The sequence below is a fragment of the Sebastes umbrosus genome, chromosome 8 (assembly GCF_015220745.1).
Source record: "Sebastes umbrosus isolate fSebUmb1 chromosome 8, fSebUmb1.pri, whole genome shotgun sequence".
NCBI lineage: Eukaryota > Metazoa > Chordata > Actinopteri > Perciformes > Sebastidae > Sebastes > Sebastes umbrosus.
In genome coordinates, this window is record NC_051276.1 from 20301197 (window position 1) to 20327820 (window position 26624).

At 37.7% G+C, this 26624-nt stretch overlaps 3 protein-coding genes across 5 annotated transcripts in view; 2 read left to right on the forward strand and 1 right to left on the reverse strand.

Annotated features, from left to right (window-relative positions):
* The first annotated feature begins 12026 nt into the window (after window positions 1-12026).
* tmem127 (transmembrane protein 127) lies at window positions 12027-17175 on the forward strand. The gene is made up of 3 exons (XM_037778605.1): window positions 12027-12618; window positions 15221-15385; window positions 15668-17175. Exons 1-3 carry the CDS (start codon window positions 12375-12377, stop codon window positions 15976-15978), a joined length of 720 nt encoding a protein of 239 aa, XP_037634533.1. The 5' UTR covers window positions 12027-12374; the 3' UTR covers window positions 15979-17175.
* Window positions 17176-17820: 645 nt separating this feature from the next.
* es1 (ES1 protein, mitochondrial) lies at window positions 17821-22862 on the forward strand. Its single transcript, XM_037777004.1, has 7 exons — window positions 17821-18045; window positions 18146-18198; window positions 18277-18390; window positions 18539-18670; window positions 18786-18878; window positions 21779-21944; window positions 22074-22862. The coding sequence occupies exons 1-7, from the start codon at window positions 17929-17931 to the stop codon at window positions 22206-22208; spliced, it is 810 nt and encodes a 269-aa protein (XP_037632932.1). The 5' UTR covers window positions 17821-17928; the 3' UTR covers window positions 22209-22862.
* A 1294-nt stretch (window positions 22863-24156) lies between these two features.
* The window catches only part of igsf9b (immunoglobulin superfamily, member 9b), a 31579-nt gene continuing 29111 nt past the window's right edge, over window positions 24157-26624 (reverse strand). For 2 of the 3 annotated variants that reach the window (XM_037778607.1, XM_037778606.1), the window contains exons 20-22: window positions 26445-26614; window positions 26051-26262; window positions 24157-25838 (exon numbers count right to left, since the gene is read on the reverse strand). In XM_037778607.1, coding sequence (XP_037634535.1) covers window positions 26063-26262; window positions 26445-26614 — 370 coding nt within the window. In that variant the 3' untranslated portion in view covers window positions 24157-25838; window positions 26051-26062. The remainder of the gene's footprint in view (window positions 25839-26050; window positions 26263-26444; window positions 26615-26624) is intronic. The other variant, XM_037778608.1, reaches the window with a different exon arrangement.

A 26624-nucleotide genomic window follows, 5' to 3' on the forward strand; every position in this document is an offset into this window, starting at 1 on the left:
GGAAAGATGTCAATAATTTTATACTTGTTAAGATTTTCTCAGATTTTGCACTGTACTATAGAAATATTATATTTGGCTGCTATGATTACAGTGACAAAGATAGTAATGCATTTTTTCTTATTACTTTAATTTTTAATTTAATTTAAAAAGTGTGAATTTACAAAAAAAAGCCTAATTTCTTTGTATTTATGAAAGAAATGGAAATATATCTGTCAACAATTTCTTCCTCACATAACAAAAGAGCAATGAAAACAATGAATGTATGCAATATCTTTAAAGTTTTTAGGTGAAATTATTGTCATACTCTCGCATATTCTTTTTTATTATTATTATCTACTTATTTATTTATTTTTATTTTTATTGTGTTTTTTTATGTGTTGAATGTTTGTTTTGTTTCATTTCTGTTGTCCTTTTATGTTTGACACCGCTCTTTGTTTATGTTTTCGCTATGCTTCTTTTGTATGTAAATGTGTTTAATGTTTTCTGCTGTTACTATGTATACTGTAATTTTGAAATAAAAAAAATAAAAAATTCTTATGTTCCTTGATGTCATGTACGACGTCACAGAGGAGGTTGGCAGTACTACAAGTTATTGGGCGGGGCTTATGTTTCGCGTCATGTGTGACGTCATATGTGACGTCATGTGTGAGCAAAACGTCATATGTGACGTCGTGGCCACCCAAAACCGAGTTTACTTATAGGACCCGTTTCTCTCATTCCTCTAAGCTCCAGGTCTCCCATTGTGGAGACCTGGAGAGCTCTGAACATCTCTGTCAGACGCCAGAGACAAGGCTGTGAGTCTCGGCAGAGGAGGCTGTACCTCGCCACGGGCTAAATCGTCTGATCGCAACCCGAGGTTGAACAGAGGATCCGTGGCGGAAGTGCCAGGCATGGGCGTGCTGCGGTGCACGAAGTGTCCTGAGAGCAGGGTGGTAGTGGAGCAGCATGCACACGCATGCTGCTCCACTGGCACGTAGGCGCCAGGCCTCAGCCTTGTTTCAGAGTCTAGCTGCCAGGCATGGACGTGCGTGTGCACGGAGGATATGCTCCACTGGCAGGTAGACTCCAGGTGAGATTCAGGGTTCAGAGCATTTTTTTTTTTTTTGGGGGGGGGGGTTCTGTCTCAAATCAAATAATCTGACACACAGATTATATCTGAACAGTCTACTGTGTGTCACAGCTTCATAACTGTCACCAGTGGTGGAATGTAACTAAGTACATTTACTCAAGTACTAATCAATTCTGAGATGTTAAATATACTTTAATTTAAGCACCAAAAGTACAAATATACTTGTAATAGCTTTAATATACTTAAACTATATTTACAGTATACTACCTTTTGACCTGGGTAAGCCATTCACAAACCTTACTCCTCTTTCTGCCAGAGGGACTTTTCACACCATCAGATAGTTACTCAGTATCAGTAATATGCCTGTATTGAATGAATGGTGTCAATACAAAAAAAGATCACAAATAATATATATTTGAGATCCTAATGAATTTGTGCAACTTTGAATGCTGTTTTCCTCATCACACTTTTCTATTTCTTTTAAAAATCTTTTTTATTTCAGCTTGCCAGCAGATCTTTACTAGTTTCATTCATTCATTCATTCTCACTGTGCAATATCATTTTCCACTTGTGCAATTTTGTTAATATACTGTTTATTGTCAATACTGTATATACTGCTCCTATTTTTATACTTCCTTCTATTTAAATGGTTCATATTTTGTTACACTTTGTTTAGCTCTTTTTTTACTGTGTTAGCTGATGCATCTTGTTTTTTGCACTATCCCCTTTGGTGCTTTACACTGCAAATTTTATATTTCAGGAGTTAACAGCCAAATTATATAAAAGGCTTTATAAATGGCCACATAGTGGTGCTATCCCATCAAAAAATAATTGTTCCATCCACATTTAAGTGTGTGGCTTATAAAAAAAAAAGTATAATCGCAATACAAATCATGTAGAATAAGGTGGAATAGCATATTTACTGCGGTTGTTTAGCTGTGTCACCAGTAGACGCCAGCAGTGATCGCCAATTGTGAAAATCTCACTTTTTTATAATATGGGATCATTGAAGCAGCCCTGATTGTTGCAAGGCCAATGCTGACTATAGAGTCGACTGGTTGGGACTTATATATGTCTTGTTAACACCCTCTAATCAGAGGCCAGGGGATGTCACTGATCAACTCCTGCCTCACACATCCACAACCTGGCATCTCATTAAAAAAAGACCTCATATTTCAGTAGTTAACAGCCAAAATATAAGGGGCTTTATAAATGGCCACATGGTGATGCTATCCAATCAAAAATCACTTGTTACCTCTCCATTTAAGTGTGTGGTGTATAAAAAATAAAATTAAAAAATATTTATATATATATAACCAGAATGTCTGGTTATTCTGGTCCTGTAAATTTACATGTGAATTGTGGAAAGATGTCAATAATTTTTTCTACTTGTTAAAATTTTCTCAGATTTTGCACTGTACTATAGAAATATTATATTTGGCGGCTATGATTACAGTGACAAAGATAGTAATGCATTTTTTCTTATTAATTTAATTTTTAATTTAATTTAAAAAGTGTGAATTTACAAAAAAAATGCCTAATTTCTTTGTATTTATGAAAGAAATGGAAATATATATGTCAACAATTTCTTCCTCACATAACAAAAAAGCAATGAAAACAATGAATGTATGCAATATCTTTAAAGTTTTTAGGTGAAATTATTGTCATACTCTCGCATAGTCTTTTTTTATTATTATTATCTACTTATTTATTTATTTTTATTGTGTGTTTTTTTTATGTGTTGAATGTTTGTTTTGTTTCATTTCTGTTGTCCTTTTATGTTTGACACCGCTCTTTGTTTATGTTTTCGCTATGCTTCTTTTGTATGTAAATGTGTTTAATGTTTTCTGCTGTTACTACGTATACTGTAATTTTGAAATAAAAAAAATAAAAAATTCTTATCTTCCTTGATGTCATGTACGACGTCACAGAGGAGGTTAGCAGTACTACAAGTTATTGGGCGGGGCTTATGTTTCGCGTCATGTGTGACGTCATATGTGACGTCATGTGTGAGCAAAACGTCATATGTGATGTCATGTGTGAGCAAAACGTCATATGTGACGTCATGTGCGCCCAAAACCGAGTTTACCTATAGGACCCGTTTCTCTCGTTCCTCTAAGCTCCAGGTCTCCCATTGTGGAGACCTGGAGAGCTCTGAACATCTCTGTCAGACGCCAGAGACAAGGCTGTGAGTCTCGGCAGAGGCGGGTCTACCTCGCCACGGGCTAAATCGTCTGATCGCAACCCGAGGTTGAACAGAGGATCCGTGGCGGAACTGCCAGGCATGGGCGTGCTGCGGTGCACGAAGTGTCCTGAGAGCAGGGTGGTAGTGGAGCAGCATGCACACGCATGGTGCTCCACTGGCACGTAGGCGCCAGGCCTCAGCCTTGTTTCAGAGTCTAGCTGCCAGGCATGGACGTGCGTGTGCACGGAGGATATGCTCCACTGGCAGGTAGACTCCAGGTGAGATTCAGGGTTCAGAGCATTTTTTTTTTTTTGGGGGGGGGGGTTCTGTCTCAAATCAAATAATCTGACACACAGATTATATCTGAACAGTCTACTGTGTGTCACAGCTTCATAACTGTCACCAGTGGTGGAATGTAACTAAGTACATTTACTCAAGTACTAATCAATTCTGAGATGTTAAATATACTTTAATTTAAGCACCAAAAGTACAAATATACTTGTAATAGCTTTAATCTACTTTAACTATATTTACAGTATACTACCTTTTGACCTGGGTAAGCCATTCACAAAGCCTTACTCCTCTTTCTGCCAGAGGGACTTTTCACACCATCAGATAGTTACTCAGTATCAGTAATATGCCTGTATTGAATGAATGGTGTCAATACAAAAAAAGATCACAAATAATATATATTTGAGATCCTAAGGAATTTGTGCAACTTTAAATGCTGTTTTCCTCATCACACTCTTCTATTTCTTTTAAAAATCTTTTTTATTTCAGCTTGCCAGCAGATCTTTACTAGTTTCATTCATTCATTCATTCTCACTGTGCAATATCATTTCCCACTTGTGCAATTTTGTTAATATACTGTTTATTGTCAATACTGTATATACTGCTCCTATTTTTATACTTCCATATATTTAAATGGTTCATATTTTGTTACACTTTGTTTAGCTCTTTTTTTACTGTGTTAGCTGATGCATCTTGTTTTTTGCACTATCCCCTTTGGTGCTTTACGCTGCAAATTTTATATTTAAGGAGTTAACAGCCAAAATATATAAAGGGCTTTATAAATGGCCACATGGTGATGCTATCCAATCAAAAATCACTTGTTACCTCTGCATTTAAGTGTGTGGTTTATAAAAAATAAAATAAAAAAATATTTATATATATATAACCAGAATGTCTGGTTATTCTGGTCCTGTAAATTTACATGTCAATTGTGGAAAGATGTCAATAATTTTATACTTGTTAACATTTTCTCAGATTTTGCACTGTACTATAGAAATATTATATTTGGCTGCTATGATTACAGTGACAAAGATAGTAATGCATTTTTTCTTATTAATTTAATTTTTAATTTAATTTAAAAAGTGTGAATTTACAAAAAAAAGCCTAATTTCTTTGTATTTATGAAAGAAATGGAAATATATCTGTCAACAATTTCTTCCTCACATAACAAAAGAGCAATGAAAACAATGAATGTATGCAATATCTTTAAAGATTTTAGGTGAAACTATTGTCATACTCTTGCATATTCTTTTTTATTATTATTATCTACTTATTTATTTATTTTTATTGTGTGTTTTTTTATGTGTTGAATGTTTGTTTTGTTTCATTTCTGTTGTCCTTTTATGTTTGACACCGCTCTTTGTTTATGTTTTCGCTATGCTTCTTTTGTATGTAAATGTGTTTAATGTTTTCTGCTGTTACTACGTATACTGTAATTTTGAAATAAAAAAAATAAACAATTCTTATCTTCCTTGATGTCATGTACGACGTCACAGAGGAGGTTAGCAGTACTACAAGTTATTGGGCGGGGCTTATGTTTCGCGTCATGTGTGACGTCATATGTGACGTCATGTGTGACCAAAACGTCATATGTGATGTCATGTGTGAGCAAAACGTCATATGTGACGTCATGTGCGCCCAAAACCGAGTTTACCTATAGGACCCGTTTCTCTCCTTCCTCTAAGCTCCAGGTCTCCCTTTGTGGAGACCTGGAGAGCTCTGAACATCTCTGTCAGACGCCAGAGACAAGGCTGTGAGTCTCGGCAGAGGAGGCTGTACCTCGCCACGGGCTAAATCGTCTGATCGCAACCCGAGGTTGAACAGAGGATCCGTGGCGGAACTGCCAGGCATGGGCGTGCTGCGGTGCACGAAGTGTCCTGAGAGCAGGGTGGTAGTGGAGCAGCATGCACACGCATGGTGCTCCACTGGCACGTAGGCGCCAGGCCTCAGCCTTGTTTCAGAGTCTAGCTGCCAGGCATGGACGTGCGTGTGCACGGAGGATATGCTCCACTGGCAGGTAGACTCCAGGTGAGATTCAGGGTTCAGAGCATTTTTTTTTTTTTTTGGGGGGGGGGGTTCTGTCTCAAATCAAATAATCTGACACACAGATTATATCTGAACAGTCTACTGTGTGTCACAGCTTCATAACTGTCACCGGTGGTGGAATGTAACTAAGTACATTTACTCAAGTACTAATCAATTCTGAGATGTTAAATATACTTTAATTAAGCACAAAAAGTACAAGTATACTTGTAATAGCTTTAATATACTTAAACTATATTTACAGTACACTACCTTTTGACCTGGGTAAAGCCATTCACAAACCTTACTCCTCTTTCTGCCAGAGGGACTTTTCACACCATCAGATAGTTACTCAGTATCAGTAATATGCCTGTATTGAATGAATGCTGTCAATAAAAAAAAAATGATCACAAATAATATATTTTGGAGGTCTTAATGAATTTGTGCAACTTTGAATGCTGTTTTTCTCATCACACTTTTCTATTTCTTTTAAAAATCTTTTTTATTTCAGCTTGCCAGCAGATCTTTACTAGTTTCATTCATTCATTCATTCTCACTGTGCAATATCATTTCCCACTTGTGCAATTTTGTTAATATACTGTTTATTGTCAATACTGTATATACTGCTCCTATTTTTATACTTCCTTCTATTTAAATGGTTCATATTTTGTTACACTTTGTTTAGCTCTTTTTTTACTGTGTTAGCTGATGCATCTTGTTTTTTGCACTATCCCCTTTGGTGCTTTACACTGCAAATTTTATATTTCAGGAGTTAACAGCCAAAATATATAAAGGGCTTTATAAATGGCCACATAGTGGTGCTATCCCATCAAAAAATACTTGTTCCATCCACATGTGTGTGGCTTATAAAAAAAAAGTATAATCGCAATACAAATCATGTAGAATAAGGTGCAATAGCATATTTACTGCGGTTGTTTAGTTGTGTCACCAGTAGGCACCAGCAGTGATCTCCAATTGTGAAAAAATCACTTTTTTATAATATGGGATCATTGAAGCAGCCCTGATTGTTGCAAGGCCAATGCTGACTATAGAGTCGACTGGTTGGGACTTATATATGTCTTGTTAACACCCTCTAATCAGAGGCCAGGGGATGTCACTGATCAACTCCTGCCTCACACATCCACAACCTGGCATCTCATTAAAAAAAGACCTCATATTTCAGGAGTTAACAGCCAAAATATAAGGGGCTTTATAAATGGCCACATGGTGATGCTATCCAATCAAAAATCACTTGTTACCTCCGCCTTTAAGTGTGTGGTGTATAAAAAATAAAATAAAAAAATATTTATATAATATATATATATATATATATATATATATATATATATATTATAATAATAATCGCAATACAAATCATGTAGTATAAGGTGGAATAGCATATTTACTGCGGTTGTTACCAGCAGCTGTCACCGATAGGTGGCAGCACTGACCTCCACTCCTCACATCTAGACTGCAGTTTATTGAAGCCACGAAGAAGAATGTCTGGTTATTCTGGTCCTGTAAATTTACATGTGAATTGTGGAAAGATGTCAATAATTTTATACTTGTTAACATTTTCTCAGATTTTGCACTGTGCTATAGAAATATTATATTTGGCTGCTATGATTACAGTGACAAAGATAATAATGCATTTTTTCTTATTAATTTAATTTTTAATTTAATTTAAAAAGTGTGAATTTACAAAAAAAAAGCCTAATTTCTTTGTATTTATGAAAGAAATGGAAATATATCTGTCAACAATTTCTTCCTCACATAACAAAAGAGCAATGAAAACAATGAATGTATGCAATATCTTTAAAGTTTTTAGGTGAAATTATTGTCATACTCTCGCATATTCTTTTTTATCATTATTATCTACTTATTTATTTATTTTTATTTTTATTGTGTGTTTTTTTATGTGTTGAATGTTTGTTTTGTTTCATTTCTGTTGTCCTTTTATGTTTGATACCACTCTTTGTTTATGTTTTCGCTATGCTTCTTTTGTATGTAAATGTGTTTAATGTTTTCTGCTGTTACTATGTATACTGTAATTTTGAAATAAAAAAAATAAAAAAATCTTATGTTCCTTGATGTCATGTACGACGTCACAGAGGAGGTTAGCAGTACTACAAGTTATTGGGCGGGGCTTATGTTTCGCGTCATGTGTGACGTCATATGTGACGTCATGTGTGAGCAAAACGTCATATGTGACGTCCTGGCCACCCAAAACCGAGTTTACTTATAGGACCCGTTTCTCTCCTTCCTCTAAGCTCCAGGTCTCCCATTGTGGAGACCTGGAGAGCTCTGAACATCTCTGTCAGACGCCGGAGACAAGGCTGTGAGTCTCGGCAGAGGCGGGTCTACCTCGCCACGGGCTAAATCGTCTGATCGCAACCCGAGGTTGAACAGAGGATCCGTGGCGGAACTGCCAGGCATGGGCGTGCTGCGGTGCACGAAGTGTCCTGAGAGCAGGGTGGTAGTGGAGCAGCATGCACACGCATGCTGCTCCACTGGCACGTAGGCGCCAGGCCTCAGCCTTGTTTCAGAGTCTAGCTGCCAGGCATGGACGTGCGTGTGCACGGAGGATATGCTCCACTGGCAGGTAGACTCCAGGTGAGATTCAGGGTTCAGAGCATTTTTTTTTTTTTTGGGGGGGGGGGGTTCTGTCTCAAATCAAATAATCTGACACACAGATTATATCTGAACAGTCTACTGTGTGTCACAGCTTCATAACTGTCACCAGTGGTGGAATGTAACTAAGTACATTTACTCAAGTACTAATCAATTCTGAGATGTTAAATATACTTTAATTTAAGCACCAAAAGTACAAATATACTTGTAATAGCTTTAATCTACTTAAACTATATTTACAGTATACTACCTTTTGACCTGGGTAAGCCATTCACAAAGCCTTACTCCTCTTTCTGCCAGAGGGACTTTTCACACCATCAGATAGTTACTCAGTATCAGTAATATGCCTGTATTGAATGAATGATGTTAATACAAAAAAAGATCACAAATAATATATATTTGAGATCCTAAGGAATTTGTGCAACTTTGAATGCTGTTTTCCTCATCACACTCTTCTATTTCTTTTAAAAATCTTTTTTATTTCAGCTTGCCAGCAGATCTTTACTAGTTTCATTCATTCATTCATTCTCACTGTGCAATATCATTTCCCACTTGTGCAATTTTGTTAATATACTGTTTAATGTCAATACTGTATATACTGCTCCTATTTTTATACTTCCATATATTTAAATGGTTCATATTTTGTTACACTTTGTTTAGCTCTTTTTTTACTGTGTTAGCTGATGCATCTTGTTTTTTGCACTATCCCCTTTGGTGCTTTACGCTGCAAATTTTATATTTAAGGAGTTAACAGCCAAAATATATAAAGGGCTTTATAAATGGCCACATAGTGATGCTATCCAATCAAAAATCACTTGTTACCTCTGCATTTAAGTGTGTGGTTTATAAAAAATAAAATAAAAAAATATTTATATATATATAACCAGAATGTCTGGTTATTCTGGTCCTGTAAATTTACATGTCAATTGTGGAAAGATGTCAATAATTTTATACTTGTTAACATTTTCTCCGATTTTGCACTGTACTATAGAAATATTATATTTGGCTGCTATGATTACAGTGACAAAGATAGTAATGCATTTTTTCTTATTAATTTAATTTTTAATTTAATTTAAAAAGTGTGAATTTACAAAAAAAAGCCTAATTTCTTTGTATTTATGAAAGAAATGGAAATATATCTGTCAACAATTTCTTCCTCACATAACAAAAGAGCAATGAAAACAATGAATGTATGCAATATCTTTAAAGTTTTTAGGTGAAATTATTGTCATACTCTCGCATATTCTTTTTTATTATTATTATCTACTTATTTATTTATTTTTATTGTGTGTTTTTTTTATGTGTTGAATGTTTGTTTTGTTTCATTTCTGTTGTCCTTTTATGTTTGACACCGCTCTTTGTTTATGTTTTCGCTATGCTTCTTTTGTATGTAAATGTGTTTAATGTTTTCTGCTGTTACTATGTATACTGTAATTTTGAAATAAAAAAAAAATAAAAAAATCTTATGTTCCTTGATGTCATGTACGACGTCACAGAGGAGGTTAGCAGTACTACAAGTTATTGGGCGGGGCTTATGTTTCGCGTCATGTGTGACGTCATATGTGACGTCATGTGTGACCAAAACGTCATATGTGATGTCATGTGTGAGCAAAACGTCATATGTGACGTCATGTGCGCCCAAAACCGAGTTTACCTATAGGACCCGTTTCTCTCCTTCCTCTAAGCTCCAGGTCTCCCTTTGTGGAGACCTGGAGAGCTCTGAACATCTCTGTCAGACGCCAGAGACAAGGCTGTGAGTCTCGGCAGAGGAGGCTGTACCTCGCCACGGGCTAAATCGTCTGATCGCAACCCGAGGTTGAACAGAGGATCCGTGGCGGAACTGCCAGGCATGGGCGTGCTGCGGTGCACGAAGTGTCCTGAGAGCAGGGTGGTAGTGGAGCAGCATGCACACGCATGCTGCTCCACTGGCACGTAGGCGCCAGGCCTCAGCCTTGTTTCAGAGTCTAGCTGCCAGGCATGGACGTGCGTGTGCACGGAGGATATGCTCCACTGGCAGGTAGACTCCAGGTGAGATTCAGGGTTCAGAGCATTTTTTTTTTTTTTGGGGGGGGGGGTTCTGTCTCAAATCAAATAATCTGACACACAGATTATATCTGAACAGTCTACTGTGTGTCACAGCTTCATAACTGTCATCAGTGGTGGAATGTAACTAAGTACATTTACTCAAGTACTAATCAATTCTGAGATGTTAAATATACTTTAATTTAAGCACCAAAAGTACAAATATACTTGTAATAGCTTTAATATACTTAAACTATATTTACAGTATACTACCTTTTGACCTGGGTAAGCCATTCACAAACCTTACTCCTCTTTCTGCCAGAGGGACTTTTCACACCATCAGATAGTTACTCAGTATCAGTAATATGCCTGTATTGAATGAATGCTGTCAATAAAAAAAAGATCACAAATAATATATATTTGAGATCCTAATGAATTTGTGCAACTTTGAATGCTGTTTTCCTCATCACACTTTTCTATTTCTTTAAAAATCTTTTTTATTTCAGCTTGCCAGCAGATCTTTACTAGTTTCATTCATTCATTCATTCTCACTGTGCAATATCATTTTCCACTTGTGCAATTTTGTTAATATACTGTTTATTGTCAATACTGTATATACTGCTCCTATTTTTATACTTCCTTCTATTTAAATGGTTCATATTTTGTTACACTTTGTTTAGCTCTTTTTTTACTGTGTTAGCTGATGCATCTTGTTTTTTGCACTATCCCCTTTGGTGCTTTACGCTGCAAATTTTATATTTCAGGAGTTAACAGCCAAAATATATAAAGGGCTTTATAAATGGCCACATAGTGGTGCTATCCCATCAAAAAATACTTGTTCCATCCACATTTAAGTGTGTGGCTTATAAAACAAAAAGTATAATCGCAATACAAATCATGTAGAACAAGGTGGAATAGCATATTTACTGCGGTTGTTTAGTTGTGTCACCAGTAGGCGCCAGCAGTGATCTCCAATTGTGAAAATCTCACTTTTTTATAATATGGGATCATTGAAGCAGCCCTGATTGTTGCAAGGCCAATGCTGACTATAGAGTCGACTGGTTGGGACTTATATATGTCTTGTTAACACCCTCTAATCAGAGGCCAGGGGATGTCACTGATCAACTCCTGCCTCACACATCCACAACCTGGCATCTCATTAAAAAAGACCTCATATTTCAGGAGTTAACAGCCAAAATATAAGGGGCTTTATAAATGGCCACATGGTGATGCTATCCAATCAAAAATCACTTGTTACCTCCACCTTTAAGTGTGTGGTTTATAAAAAAAATGTATAATCGTGTAACGTGAGAGTTCGTTGTGTGGTTGAGGATCACTCTTTAGGAGAATAAACATGCAGGAGATGGATAACTTTTTAAACAGCCACTTTACTGTTCTTCCCACTTAATCAGTTTCACAACAACAACAACACTTCCTTGTTCCTAACTCACCTGTCGTAGAACTTACCAATCAGAGGCTAGAAAGACCTGGACTAAGGTAAATGTCAGGAAGATACTTACAGGCAGATTCAAGATATTATTATAACTAGTTCCAATATGTGAACATGTAAATATGTAAATAATAATCCTGTTAACATAAATATGTAAATAACTGTGTAAACATTGTAAATATATTTTTAGTAACTTAACTCAAATATATGAATTAACTTCTAAACCTTACAATCGCAAAACAAATCATGTAGAATAAAGTGGAATAGCATGTTTACTGCAGTTGTCACCAGCAGCTGTCACCAGTAGGTGGCAGCACTGACCTCCACTCCTCACATCTAGACTGCAGCTTATTGAAGCCACGAAGAAGTGTTGTGAACAAGGAAGTGAGTATCTTACAGGAAGCCAGCGTTAAGCTGCCTTTTGTTTTGTTTTCTCTATCGACTTAATACGAGTCATTTCTCACCAGACTAGTTCGCTAGATTAGTTAACAGGTTATCTATTCATCTTCTTTGTTTCTGTTAAGTTAATGTCTGTATGACAGTTTGGTGACATTAGTTAGCAGTGAGCTAACAGCGGAGCTAACAGGCCGCATTAGATAGACACCACAGAACAAAGCTCCAGGCTGCTGTCACCTGTTCGTCGCCCAGGTAACGCTACCTGTACCCGGCTAACAGACACCACAACAAGTCGGTAGTGAGATTGGATGAGCATGTACGCCCCGCCGGGTTCAGCTGTACCGGGAGGCCGGAGGAGGAGAGGAGGGACCTCTCTGCCGAAGCAGCCGGAGCGGAGCCTGGTGTCGGCTCTGCCCGGAGCTCTGTCCATCACGGCGCTGTGCACAGCGCTGGCCGAACCGGCCTGGCTCCGGGTCCACGGAGGGACCTGTCCGAGACAAGAGCTCGGGGTGGCGGATGTGCTGGGCTACATCGACCCCAAGCTACTGGATGGTGAGGAAACAGCAGCACAGTGTGCATTTAAACCCTACAATACACAACATAATATATATCCTTAAAACTATTAGAGATGGTTTACATTAAGAATGTTATAACAACAAAGACTACATCTATTTTCTATTTATTTATTTATTTATTTGCACATATATAAAACTGCACAAAATCCAGCCAATGAAAAAAACAAACAAGAAATGTGCCAGGAGAGGTCAAGAAGCCACAGGCTTATACAAAGGACCTGAAAAAAAAACAATAACAAAAAAAGAAAGAAAGATCTAAACTAACATAATTATAAAAATAAAACAAAAGTTAAACAACAACAAGAAGTACACAAAATGTGCAGAAAAACCTAACCAAACAGTGGAAAACAATCCAATAAAAACAATGAAATACATACAAAATAACAATACAAACATAATATATATCCTTAAAAATGTTAGAGGAAACATTTGATGGTTTTCATTAAGAATGTTATAACAACAAAGACTCCAAATATTTTTATTTATTTATTTATTTGCACATATATAAAACTGTACAAAATCCGGTCAATGAAAAAAACAAACAAGAAATGTGTCAGGAGAGGTCAAAAAGCCACAGACTTATACAAAGGGCCTCTCCCCAACCCCAGGAGAAAAAAAACAATAACAAAAAAGGGAGAAAGATCTAAACTAACATAATTTAAAAAATAAAAAGTTAAACAACAACAAGAAGTACACAAAATGTGCAGAAAAACTAACCAAACAGTGGAAAACAATCCAATAAAAACAATTAAATACATACAAAATAAAAATACAAACATAATATATATCCTTAAAAATGTTAGAGGAAACATTTGATGGTTTTAGAATAGAAAGCTTTATTGTCATTGTATTAAATACAACGAGATTCACAGTTGCCACTTCTGGTCATTGCTTTAAAACAAATACTTGACAAGACTAAACGAGGCAGATAAAACATATAACAGGTAAAACACACACAGTTATAAAGTAATATAAAACAGGTAAAGCAGATGTAATAAATAAATATAAACGGAAGTGTTACACTAGAAGTATAAAATATAAAAATAGATGTAATGTAAACAGAGGTAATTGCACTTGTAAAATATGTAGGGTAGATGTAATAAATAAAATGTAAACAAAGTTGCACTTTTCATCAAGAATGCTATAACAACAAAGACTCCATCTATTTTTTATTTATTTATTTATTTACACATATATATTTGCACATATATAAAACTGCACAAAATCCAGTCAATGAAAAAAAAACAAGAAATGTGACAGAAGAGGTCAAGAAGCCTTTAGGCTTATACAAAGGACTTCCCACCTTTCCCAGGAGAGAAAACAACAATAACAAAAAATGAAGAAAGATTTAATTATCATCATTTTAAAAATACAACAAAAGTTAAACAACAACAAGAAGTACACAAAATGTGCAGAAAAACCTAACCAAACAGTGGAAAACAATCCAATAAAAACAATTAAATACATACAAAATAACAGTACAGAAGAAAAAAACCCATATCTAAACATATCAAAAGATAATTAGACATGATGAATTAAATGTGATGATAATTTCCTTTTAAAATGCTCTAAGGATAATGAGCTCTTGATAACAGGTATTTTGGTGTTCCGTATTTGTACACCACGATATCTGAGGGAGTACTGGCCATGTCCAGGTGAAGATGATTAACCTGTCTATTATTATGTGAATGAATTTGAGAATTAGATTTAAAGAAGTTGCTAAACGATGATGGTAAAGAAGAAGGCAAGAACATATATTTATATATAAACACACATATCTGATGAATATTTATGTCATAAACTGAAAGAATGATCAGTTTCCTGAACAGTAAAGCAGAGGCCTCCTTAGAGTTTGACAAAGTTGCCAATCTTACAAATCGTTTTTGCAAAAAATAAAGTTTATGAAGATTGGAGGGGTATGTTTTTGCCCAAACAACATTACCATAAATCAGATAGGGATAAATCATGGAATAATATAAGGTTAATAAACAAGAAACATTTATGAAAAAACTATCCTTTAGTACAAATACACACAATTATTCCACAAGGCATGCTGCTGCAGGTTGTTTTACTTTACCAAGATCCAAAACCAAATCAGGTCAAAGTACAGCAATATACAGAGAAATGCAAGGATGGCATTCACTCTCAAATCATATTACACAACAAAATACTATATATGGTTTTAAAACACACACTAAAAGAGCATTACTTAAGAAGAAACTTTAGTAATTAATAAGTATTGTTGGGTGTGTCAGGGTATTATGGGCATTTCATGTTAAATGATGATATTTATCTGTTAGATCTTGATAGATTCAGTCGGAGCCTTTCTATTTTCTTTGTGTTTTTTTTTTTTAATGTGTATTACGATGTGTTATGTTAGTGTATGATGAGCAGTGTGAATGTGTAATTTTGTATTGTCACCATGTAAACTATGTAGACCCCAGGAAGAATAGCTGCTGCTATGCAAAAGCTAATGGGGATCTTAATAAACAAACAAACAAACAAACAAACAGCAGAGATGAATCTGGTAGCTCACCACCTGTAATTGCTTTGTGATTGTCTCTGTCTGTGTCCTCCAGATTACTGTGTGAACCCGCAGACCATCTTGCTGATGAGAGTGATCGCTGCCTTCTGTTTCCTGGGAATCCTGTGCAGTCTGATTGCTTTCCTCTTGGATGTGTTCGGACCAAAGCACCCTGCACTAAAGATCACACGCAGATATGCATTTGCACATATTCTCACAGGTATTTGTCATACTGGGGTTCTTTTCAGCACCGTGTTCATTGTTTATCACTATTATGTAGTCATATTATTTCTTTATATTAATCTTGTCTCTAGGTGGAGGCTTCAGATAAGCCCAGTGGGTTTTTTTGCCTCTTCCTGCACTTTATATTATTCATTTATTTTTTTTGTTATGTTGTATAGTCATAAACTGTGCGAAATAAATAAACAATAAACCTTTCTTTTTTTGAAAAGGAACTATGTCATTTTTGTCTACTTAATTTGTTTTCTTTCTCTCTCATCAGTGTTGCAGTGTGCCACAGTCATAGGCTTCTGCTACTGGGCCTCGGAGCTCATCTTGTCACTACAGCAGCAACACAAAAAGTACCACGGCTCCCTCATATACGTCACTTTTGCCATCAGCTTCTACCTGGTGGCAGGGGCAGGCGGAGCCTCTATCCTCGCCACAGCCGCGAACCTGCTGCGCCACTACCCCACCGAGGAGGAGGAGCAGGCTTTAGTGCTGCTCTCAGAGATGGAGGACAGCAGTGAAACTTTTCCTGCCGATTATGACATTGCCAATCAGTTTCAGCCGCCGCCTGCCTACACGCCCTAATGCCGCCAGACTGGCCTTGTTAACACTCGCTTCTCTCTCTCTCTCTCAGCACGGCTATTGGCTCGATGAGCAAACCCCACTCTTTATCAAATGGATATCTTCGCAAATACTATCTCCATAATGAACACGGCGTGCACAGTTAGTGCACAAACTCCTTGACTGACTGACAGTGCTTGGGTGCATGAAAAGCTTTCTTTTGTGGTGGCAGACATTTAGGAGATGATTCTTACTTTCACCACTGAAGTGGTTAGGGATTTGCATGTAAATGGCTTTTAGGATTTGGTTCTTACATGTAAAGCAAACTAAACTGCGAGGAGTGCTCAACATGGTTCATCATAAGTAATTGATGAAATAGCCGCAGCCCGATCAGTGCCAATTTATTGAGGCTGGGCTGTCGGCAGATTGTCAGCGGCTGTATTGCTCTGGGTCGGATCAAGGATGAAGCTTTGTTAAGCATCATTTTGATTTAGATTTTGACATGCTTGCGGTGTGTATGATGTTATTTTACTGATGCATCAAAAATGCAGAAATACACTGAGAAGATTGTATAAGACATTTTTCATATAAAGTATCAAATGGACCTGATTATTTATTATTTAGTTGTCTGTGCTGCATCTTATTTTCCTTTTCTTTTGCTTTGTAGACACCCGTCACAGGTTTAGTCTTATTAATTAATCACATCTTTTATTTGAAATAGTACTTAAAAATTGTCAAAAAAAAAATGTGAGACCCATCTTTGTGGTGTTTTAAAAAGGATTATGGCATCGAGAACCATCAGCCACGGAGAAATTGAGAAACATGTTTCACAATAAGAGACATTTAGTAACAGGAACCTCACCGCATAAGTTTGTCACGACACGTTTCTTGTATTTGATTTTTTAAAAACAGAAACTATTTGTGCTTTGTGATTTACCATACCTGACCGTTTCAGTATGTGTTTTTTTTAAATGCATGAGTTTCGTTCGTGTGCAAATTTTAAACCATCAGGCAGAATTGTTTGAGAACATCTCACATCAAGGTGCCAGCTGAGGCTTAAAATTGTGATTGATGTGGTGACTCTAGTTGGGTGTATATTGTTCTGTTTTACTCCATTTCTGCATTTTGTTCCTCAAATTGTCATAATATACTTTCAACACCAGTATGTAAATATTGATTGTTTCTACATAAAAAGTGGTCATAATAAAAATTAATGCCATATTTTGCTTCCTGCTTGTCATCTGTACTGAATCTTGGCTTCCTCACCAAAATGCAGCCTTCAGATAGGAGCTGTAGTTTTGATTTGACTGTATATTGACTTTGACGTTTCCGTCTGACCGGGGTACTTTGGGGTTTATAGTCTAGACGTTGTAGACGCAACATGGCATTACAGCGAGTAAGAGCCTTACAACCTAATGAGACTTTAAAGGGCATAGAGTATGTCTTGTACTGTATGAAGGTGTTGCATCCACTGCTACCTTTGTACAAATACAATAAGAAGCATTTCCAAAAACTGCACATGGATGCAGAGTGTTTTGTAAAAAAGTGCCCTGACATATAAAACTATATAAAAAAACAACATTTAGCATTATATCTGCAGGTTTCTCCATCTACATACCATGCTAAGAGTTACATTGTAAATGGGTCAAGATATTTCATGGGTTAATGGACAACATGTTTAGCATACCCTCCAGAGCTCAAGTATCACTCGGTAGCCAAATGACTTAAGTTAATCAGGTGAATAAACAAGGTATTAATAGGGAAGGGTGTTTATCGGGGGAATAGGCCATTCAAGGCAGTGGAGCGACGGCTATTCTCAGGAAATAGAGCTTACGTGGTAACGTCACTTGGCCACACTCTGACGGTATATATACAGGCACAGCGATATTTCTACCACTCAAAGTCTACAGGCTCTTCGCTACAGAACTTTAAAGTTACATTCTCCTCCTGAAACAGTGAGATTGAAGCTTAATCATGCAGGCATCCAGGACTTTGCTGTCAAAACAGACACTGACTGTTCTCTCTCGCCAGCCTGCCTGCTTTGTTCACCAGGGTGACTATGGCAACTGGGGAAATACCAACATTGCAGTGGTAAGTGAAACATATCAATATGGGACAATATGGCATTAAGTGTGGGCATTATTGTGATTTGTGAATCACATTTTGGTTTGTGAATCACAATGTGATCCAGGTTTTCTCAGGATGTGGCTGGTGGGATGGGACTGATGTCCATGAGGGAGTGTAGTGAGTATCAGAAATATCATCATCATCGCATGAACACATCACCAAGCAGAGATAGTAACTTACAACTCTTGTCTTCAGCACCATGTACCACCTGAGCCGTAACGGTGCTCGCTTCCAGATGTTCGCTCCAAATCAGCAGCAGATGCATGTGATGGACCACATGAAGAAGCAGCCCGGCTCTGGGGAGAACCGGTAGGCTTGTTAGGAAACACAATGATTCACTCTCAGATGGATCATAGACAGGTCTTAGTGGCTTGTTGTTTCAAGTTGTATAGTTTACACACCTGACTTGATTAATTTCATGAGGCAGTATTTATGATTATTTCTGGCCATCACATAGGAACATGATGATGGAGTCAGCTCGCTTCAGTCACGGTCAAGGAAATATGCAAATGCAAGACCTGTCCAAGCTGGACGTCAACAGCTTTGATGCTGTCATCTTTCCAGGAGGCCACGGCGTCACAAAGAATCTGTGAGGAATAATGAAATATGAAGTAATCACTTTGAGACTGAGTAGTGTAAAATGATATACAAAGTTGGCATGGTGAAGATGGAGAACTAATATACTGTATAAATCAACTCTTTAGGTCCTCTTTTGTGAAGGATGGCAAAGACTGCAAGCTGCACAACGATGTGGAAAGGGTGCTTAAAGAGTTCCACCGCTCACGCAAGCCTATTGGGTATGTATCATTTGCTCACTATTCAATCTGTCAGTACTGAAGGCACAATACTGTGTAACTCTACTTATGTAAAATCAATAGGTTTATGTATTAAGACAGTAGTGTGTGACATTGTGGCTTTGGGTGGCTTTTTTTTAAACTTAAAATTCATATTTTAAATCCAAGCATGAGGTTAAATTGCAGACGGTCATTGGTTCATATAGCACTTTAAATCAGATTACCTCAAACTAGATAAACACACAAGATTTAAACAATCCCCGTAATGGAATTGGGGCATTGGAGCAACTGTAGAAAAGGAAAAAAGTCAGACAATGACTACTGAGCTGTTTCTAGATGTAGATAAATAAATAAATAAATAAATGTAGCTTGTTGCAGTTATTAAGTTTGGATAAATATATCCTATTACTGATAAATGTGTTATTATTATCATTATTATTATCATCAATAGTGACATTACAAGACCTGCTAGTAGGCTAATAGTATCATCTATTGTCAATTGTATTTGCTTTCACAAAGTAAGTACAGTGTTTCCTAGAAAATAAATTGTACTTTTACCACATATACTACCACTAAAAGTCATTATGGCAATAGTCATGTCATATTTCTGTGAAGATACATCTGTTAAAACATTCGCAAAATGTGCAAAATAAAATTTTCACAAAAATCTGAACATGTAATAAAAATCTTTATAGCTAAAGTAAAGCCAGGAAAGAATTAAAGGGCAAGTTGATGCACCGTTTAAGGGGCCACCTGCTGAGAGTCTCCGCACATTAGTTAGAGCAAGTGTGAGAAAATCAGAGGAGAGCTCACATTAGGCATCATGAAGGCAGTCAAATCCTAAAAGGGTTAAAGCGAGCAGGACAGCATGAAGGCTCCGACACTGAGGCATCATACAGTAGACTGTGACGTGATAGAGAGTGACTGATCCTTTGGCCACTACGTTGGCGCACATGGAGTGATGAGGTGATGAGGTGACAGCTGTGCAGACAGGTGAGGACAGGTGAGGTCAGGTGAGGTCAGGTGAGGTGACACCTGGTGGCCATGTGCGGAGATGACAGAAGATGCAGGATTACAGGAAGTGGGGTTGGCAGCAGAGGAGGAGGAAGAGGATGAAACAAATGTTCAGTTTTGACCTGAACCCAACTGTCATTTAAAGGATAATACCAGCATAATCCTTTCCTATTGCCATTAATGCTTATAGAGAGTTTGAGCCATTAGAGATAACTTTATCGAGAAATCAATATACTGTACAGTGAAAAGAGGATTGAGAACAATGCCAATTCTTTTTTTTTACCCCACAAGTGATAATAAAGGGCATTGTTGTGTAATGTAGGAGTCAGTATCACTGTGATTCACAGATAAACACAGCCTCCATTGTTCTGTTCTGTCAACAAAACAAGCGGTGTATAAATTTAGAATCAGACAACGTTTCTAAAAGCAATAATTAAGCCCCCGGTGGTAAACTCTTAACGCTTCTCTGCAGCTCCTCCGCAGTACAAACCCTCCAGCTGCAGCTCCTCCCCTCATGTGTTTCTTCTGATTTCATCAGTGTTTCACTCCTCTTTGATTTAAGAGTATAAAAGACACAATTTAAATCTATATAGGCCTTTTTCACGGACGACATTTTGACTTGTCGCAGTAGGAAAAAGCACAGGTGTAAATAATGAAATGAATGATGTCTAAACTCCATTTAGCTGCTTTGATTTCAGGGTCCTGGTATCGTGCATGCTGGCTCACTGTCACTCTCAAGGTTCATCTGAAATAAGCAAGTTTGCACTTTGAACCAGCTCACACCAGCTTTGTTTAGAATATTTATGTTGGAAGTTGGAAGGGTCAAACTTCAGATTTGGCTTTGTTGAGATGTAAATCACTTTGCAGCATCCGGAGATGAGACACATTGGTTTACAGGATTAAAGGAAGATAACACTCTAGTCCAGTGGGGCGAGATGTTCAGTGCCTGGCAGACAACTAAAACAGCTCGCCGTTATTACATTATTTCTTAAAAATGCTCAGTGCATCAGAAATTGCTTGCTTTGTTAAAAAAAAAAGCACCATACTTATATGCAGACTTCAAGTTGTGATGGACTGTGCTGTTGGATATCTTCAATAAATAGTATACGCATAAATACGCATGTATTTCTTTAAAGGCACAGCACTCCCACACAGATGTTTTTGCTTTATAAGGACGATAAAGGTTCAATTTGGAGCCTTTGTTGCATGTCGTTGCCCTCGATCTGTCCCCATGTTTCATGTCGGTTTCTACTGTCAGTCATCAAATAAAAACAACAGAAGGATGAGATAGATATCATCGACACCCACTCCAGTCATGTACAACAAGTGAAATCACCTGTGTAGGCGGTCCATACTGTAGGTGTGTGGGGGTTTTAAATAACACTTTGTTACATCATAAAGTTATTGAAGTTCCTGTTAGCATCAACTCCAGGTCCGTGTTGTATTCTTGGTCAGTGAAACAGTAGTCATGTCCAGTGGCAGTTAGTTACAATTATTGGGATCGTACTGATTTAAACTACTCAGTTAAATCTGTAGGATCTCACTAAAACCTCACAAATTGCCTTGTACAAGTGTGTGTATGTGTGTGTGTGTGTGTGTGTGTGATTCAAGCTTACCGTTCAGAGTATGTTTTTGTTCAAATAGGGGGATGTTGTCCGCCCACAAATATGGTTTAACTTATAGGCAAATGGTGATAATAAACAGCAGACAATCTGTAATCTTGCCTCATACTTTTTGGTCAGTAATAGTAGTTTTATAAACTGCGGTCCCAGGCTTTGAATCTCTCCTGTCGGATACTGGTAAGGCAATTATTCCCAGCCCCTGATCAGTCTGGTCTCTTAATCTCTACTTAATAAAAACCTCAACTGACTGTGTGCACCTGTTTTCAGACTGGCCAGCATGGCTCCCGTGCTGGCCTGCCGCGTGCTGCCCAGCATCGAGGTGACCATGGGCTACGAGAAAGACGACAACACTCGCTGGGGGAACTGGCCTCACACAAGCATGGTGCAGGCTGTGAAGAGCATGGGCGCTCGCCACCAAGTCCGCGAGCCATATATATCCTTTCAGAGCTCTCTTTATTTGCTATCAGTGTCAGCTAACTAAATCTACACAGATTCATGTTCATCCTGTCATTGCTTATGTTGTGAAATAACTCTTGCTTTGACCTTAACCCCTTTCTTTTACGAAGCCTATGTGGATGAGAAGAACAAAGTGGTCAGCACTCCTTCCTTCTTGTGGGAAACAGATTATCACTATCACTACATCTTTGATGGCATCGGGACCATGGTCAAACACGTCATGCGTATGTCAACCAAGTGATGTGACATTTCCAGCCTGGGAAAGAAATAGAGGAAGTTGGTGTTGACGTACGACGTGCACCTCTGTATCGTGATGAATTCCTACTTGAAACAATATATATGCTTTAGTTAAAGAGCAAATGGCTTGTCGTGTGTAATTGATGGTTTCGGTTAATATGTCTACATGTACAGAGAGGAGATCTACACATCTGAGGGGCTCATGAGTCACTATCCATTTACCTTAACCCATGTTTTTAACTTTAGAGACATTATTTCTTACTCATACCAGGCAGGGAGGAGTTCATCGTCCTCACAGTGACACATCTGTGTAACACAGCAGAAAGCACCACCTCTGCATGTAATCACAGCTAACACTGACCTTGTAAATATGAGGTCAGCAGTTAAATGACAATTGATTGTGATCTTTTGTCACAGTGTTGCTGTTACACTACTGCTTCTGGATCATAAAAAACCCCACTAAAACAGTACACTACAGCAACAAATTTAGGATGTACAACATTTTTTTTCTTTGGTCTCATTTCGGCTGAATGAATGAGGAGCTACACCTTGTATGTACTGTTGACATAAACTACTGTTATTATTCTCTCAATATCACTGATTAAGATGTTAAATCTCTTCCCCAAATCCTTGAAATAAACAGTAATAGTATGATTAATTACTGGCAATGTTGTGCAATGTTTGTCACGCCTGCTGAGGGACCCGGTAAGACCTGTGACTCACCCGTCTCCACACTTACAGTGTGTTGAAATACAGCTGGAGATTTAAGGGTGGGGTGAAATAGAGCCGACTTAAGCTGACTTAGTGTTTTGTAGACTTTAAAAATATTTTTAATATCATTTACTTTTTCTTTATAGATCATTTATAAGCCATTTATGATACGTTTTGGGATGCCAGGTTGTGGATGTGTGAGGGTGTTAACATGATAAGTCCCAACCGGTCGACTCTATAGTCAGCATTGGCCTTGCAACATACAGGACTGATTTAAAACAGTAGGTGGCGTTTTCAGACATTTTCAACTCATGGAATTCTGATTTCTATGAATTTCTAATCAATATTAACATTAGCATTGATGTATTTCATCACAGTACAGTCATATCATTTAGTTTACACTTAAAAAAACACGTTAAAGTGTGCAGTACCTGTTTAAATGATTCCTATAAACTCTTCATAATGGGTGACTTATCAGAAAGTAACCCATAGACACTAGTGGACCGTCATAACATTTTAGGGCAGAGTGTTAACGTAGATAAGAGAAAAAGGCAGTCTTTGGGACGTCAAAACGAGCTCTTAGGTACCTAGTTTAATATACCTTTTGATTTGAATATGTGAGGAGTATAAATACCTTTCTCACTCTATCGCTTACAAACAAAGGGCTTATTTCCAGATAGTATGTGCATGTTGTGCCAAATTGGGGTCTGAAAATGACAACTTACTGGTATAATGCTTCTCCACTCTGTCTAAGGTTGGCCATTGTATTGATGATGATAAGACCAAAGGTTGTTTTATATATATATGAACATACACTTCTGTAAAAATATGCGATCATGGAGCAAAGTGGACATTCAGCCCAAGTCTTATTAGTATTAATGACACGTCAGTCATTAAGAAAGGTCACTTACCCTTTAACAGTTATGCCCCGTTTGGAGAAGCTGTCCTGGGTACTCTATCAGGATGTCATCCACCACCCGAGGGTGCAGCAGAACAAAATATGTCAGGGAGAGAATCACCATTTGGGAGTAGGGTATGGAAAAGAAGAGTAAAACCTGGAGGTAGTCATGGACCTCCATGAGAGCAGATGCATACCCCAACTTTTGTGGAAGAACCCTTTATTAAGCTTACTTGTTAATGCTCTGGAAATTAAGTTAACTAGCTGACTTCTCTAAGTTAAAGAGAAACTGTATTCTTCATTGTCACATGATTTTCCTCAAAACACAAAAACAGAGACACATTCAGTCTGGTGCATTCGGAATAAAACAATTTATTCATTACAAACATATAAAAATGACAAAAACAACCAGGTGGCAAGTTATAAAAATTTCCAGTTTGTACAAAACATCCAAAACCATCATCAAGAAATGCATACTCACTCCATATGAGGACTTTCATCTTGGTTATATTAGTAAATATAGTACAACTCTCTTGAATCTTAGCTACAAAGGTATTCTTAAAAACTGTTTGTCAGGTGACGTAATAAAAACAGCTTTTGTCATTTTTCAGTAAAAAAAAAAAGAGTAAAAAAAAAGTAGGCTAATGGGCACAAAATTCATTACAGACTTCACAGCAATTCAAATACAGAATCAGAAGTCCATGAAGTATTCACAGTGTTGCCTTCACGTCAATGAAGTGAATTGTAAACATTGTTGCATATCATATCTCACCTTCATAAATATACAGAAATACTCATCATGTGAGCACAACTTGTGTAAAAAAGGTACAACTTTTCAATCTTTTTGAATCCTCCGATCATCCGATTTGATTTTAGCTCGTCAGCTTCGTGTTCCATCAACTAGTGCGTGTTTGTGACATTAACAAAAATAAGGCAGAAATCATTTTCCCTGTGTTTCTTATAAAGTTTTTACAATATCTGTCATTTAATCACAGAGACGAGGTTTGATCGATTCAGGTGGAGTAAAAGTAGCATTTTCTAATCTGATGAAATGATGAAGTGGAATATACAATACAGCAGGGTTCATTCACATTAAGGTACATATAAACATTTGTACATTTTGAACAAATACTGGGAGGCTATTTGAAGGGATGTGATTAATAAAGTCTCAACAGTCGAACGTTATTGTGAACGATAATATAAAAAAGGAAATGAGTTCAGGTAACCAACAGGAAAACCACGGTGGAAAATAACAAACAAACTCTTATTTTAAATACAGTAAATTATTGTTGTGGAGTAACACAGTTGGACATCGGGAACTGATCCAAGATTTTGTACCAAAGTACAAAAAATCAGAGCTGCCTAATCATGTGATCTTTGAGTACTATTAAGTACTTTTGTCGTATTCAAAGGGAGATGGGGGTGAAAATGCTTTGAGCATTGTTTGATTGGCAACATTACAGATACAGACATTTCCACAAACAGATGTTATCTTGGACACAGACCTACTTAATTGTCATTAGCATCCCTTTATATTATTAAAGGGAAGTCTTTGATGCGATAACTTGAAATTATGTAGCATGCTGCTGCTTTTATAAAGCAGGTTGTTCTCAACAGTAAACCTGTCTTAGTCGAGGGTGAGCATTTCATTTCTCAAAGGGGCCCTGTGTGCCTGATTGTCATGGTCTAAAAGAAAAATCCCAAAATACAGTTGCACGAGCTTCTTAGAAAAATAAATAATCCCTTCTCAGTTTCATCATGCAAAGCACAATGGAACAAAAAAAAAGAAAATGTCATCTGATAACAACTGAGGGGTTGCAGTCTGTCACATTTGATGGCGTACAACATATGGTGCTGTCTCTTTAAATTGCTTTACTTTAGTTTTCTGTAACAGAGGATAAAAAACTTTTTTAAACAATGAGTTCTTTCACTTGAGAAAGCTCCAGTGAGATGTGACGGCGTCCAGGACCACAGTGCTGTCGTCTGTTCATTAAAACTGCTTTTTGGTATCTGTCTTGGATGTACCTGTGAAAGACAGAGATAGAGATCAGTATGGCATTAGAGAAACAGTTCCTAAAAGGACAAGGTTAAAACATTTTAACTAGCTGCACAGGTTTTTTAGCATGCACAATTTCACTGCACATGGATGATACAGTAAGCAGGCAAGAAAAGGATGCAGGCAGGCGAGCAGTGAGAGGTGGGAAAAAAGAGGTGAGAGGGTAGGCAGAATAACGGACCGAGTTAAGCTGCTAGAGCAGTGCTGAGCCGGAGTCAGAGTCTGAATCGTGGCCAGGGCTGAGGCAGGGCTCACGGGAACAGATGGATTCCTGAGCCTGCCTGTACTCTTGGTACTCCTGGCGGAGAGCGTTGAAACGCGCCTCGCTTAGGGAGCGGCTGAGCTGGCAGCGAGGCGGGTTGGAAACTGGCGGGCTGACTGAGGGACACGGGCCTGGGGAGGGCATCAGGGAGAGGAAATGCATGGATGGGCACGTCATGGGACAAGCTCACAATCATCACAACACAAGGGCAACAGGGTGAACACATGCGGCACCATCACATCAAAGCGTTACACTCACAATGACACATGCAACATCAAAAACAACAATGAGAAAGTGGAAAAGTAATGATCACCTTTCTGTCGCTGGTCCTGGAGGCCAGCAGCTTGATCATATCTGAGCTCCCCCCTGCCTTTCCGGAAACCCGTTTGTGACTGATCAAACCTCATGGCCTCCAGGACCTCCGAGTCCACACACGCATCAGCAGAGTCCCACTCATAACTCTCATCTACTGATGTGTTCCTTCTAATGAGAT

Excerpts from the sequence above, each read along its gene's own strand:
- tmem127 (XM_037778605.1), top strand. The coding sequence starts at position 12,375 with ATGAGCATGTACGCCCCGCCGGGTTCAGCTGTACCGGGAGGCCGGAGG. Across the intron at positions 12,619-15,220 it reads CGACCCCAAGCTACTGGATG|ATTACTGTGTGAACCCGCAG; the intron begins GTGAGGAAACAG and ends TGTGTCCTCCAG. Across the intron at positions 15,386-15,667 it reads ATTTGCACATATTCTCACAG|TGTTGCAGTGTGCCACAGTC; the intron begins GTATTTGTCATA and ends CTCTCTCATCAG.
- es1 (XM_037777004.1), top strand. The coding sequence starts at position 17,929 with ATGCAGGCATCCAGGACTTTGCTGTCAAAACAGACACTGACTGTTCTC. Across the intron at positions 18,046-18,145 it reads GAAATACCAACATTGCAGTG|GTTTTCTCAGGATGTGGCTG; the intron begins GTAAGTGAAACA and ends AATGTGATCCAG. Across the intron at positions 21,945-22,073 it reads ACCAAGTCCGCGAGCCATAT|GAAGCCTATGTGGATGAGAA; the intron begins ATATCCTTTCAG and ends CCTTTCTTTTAC.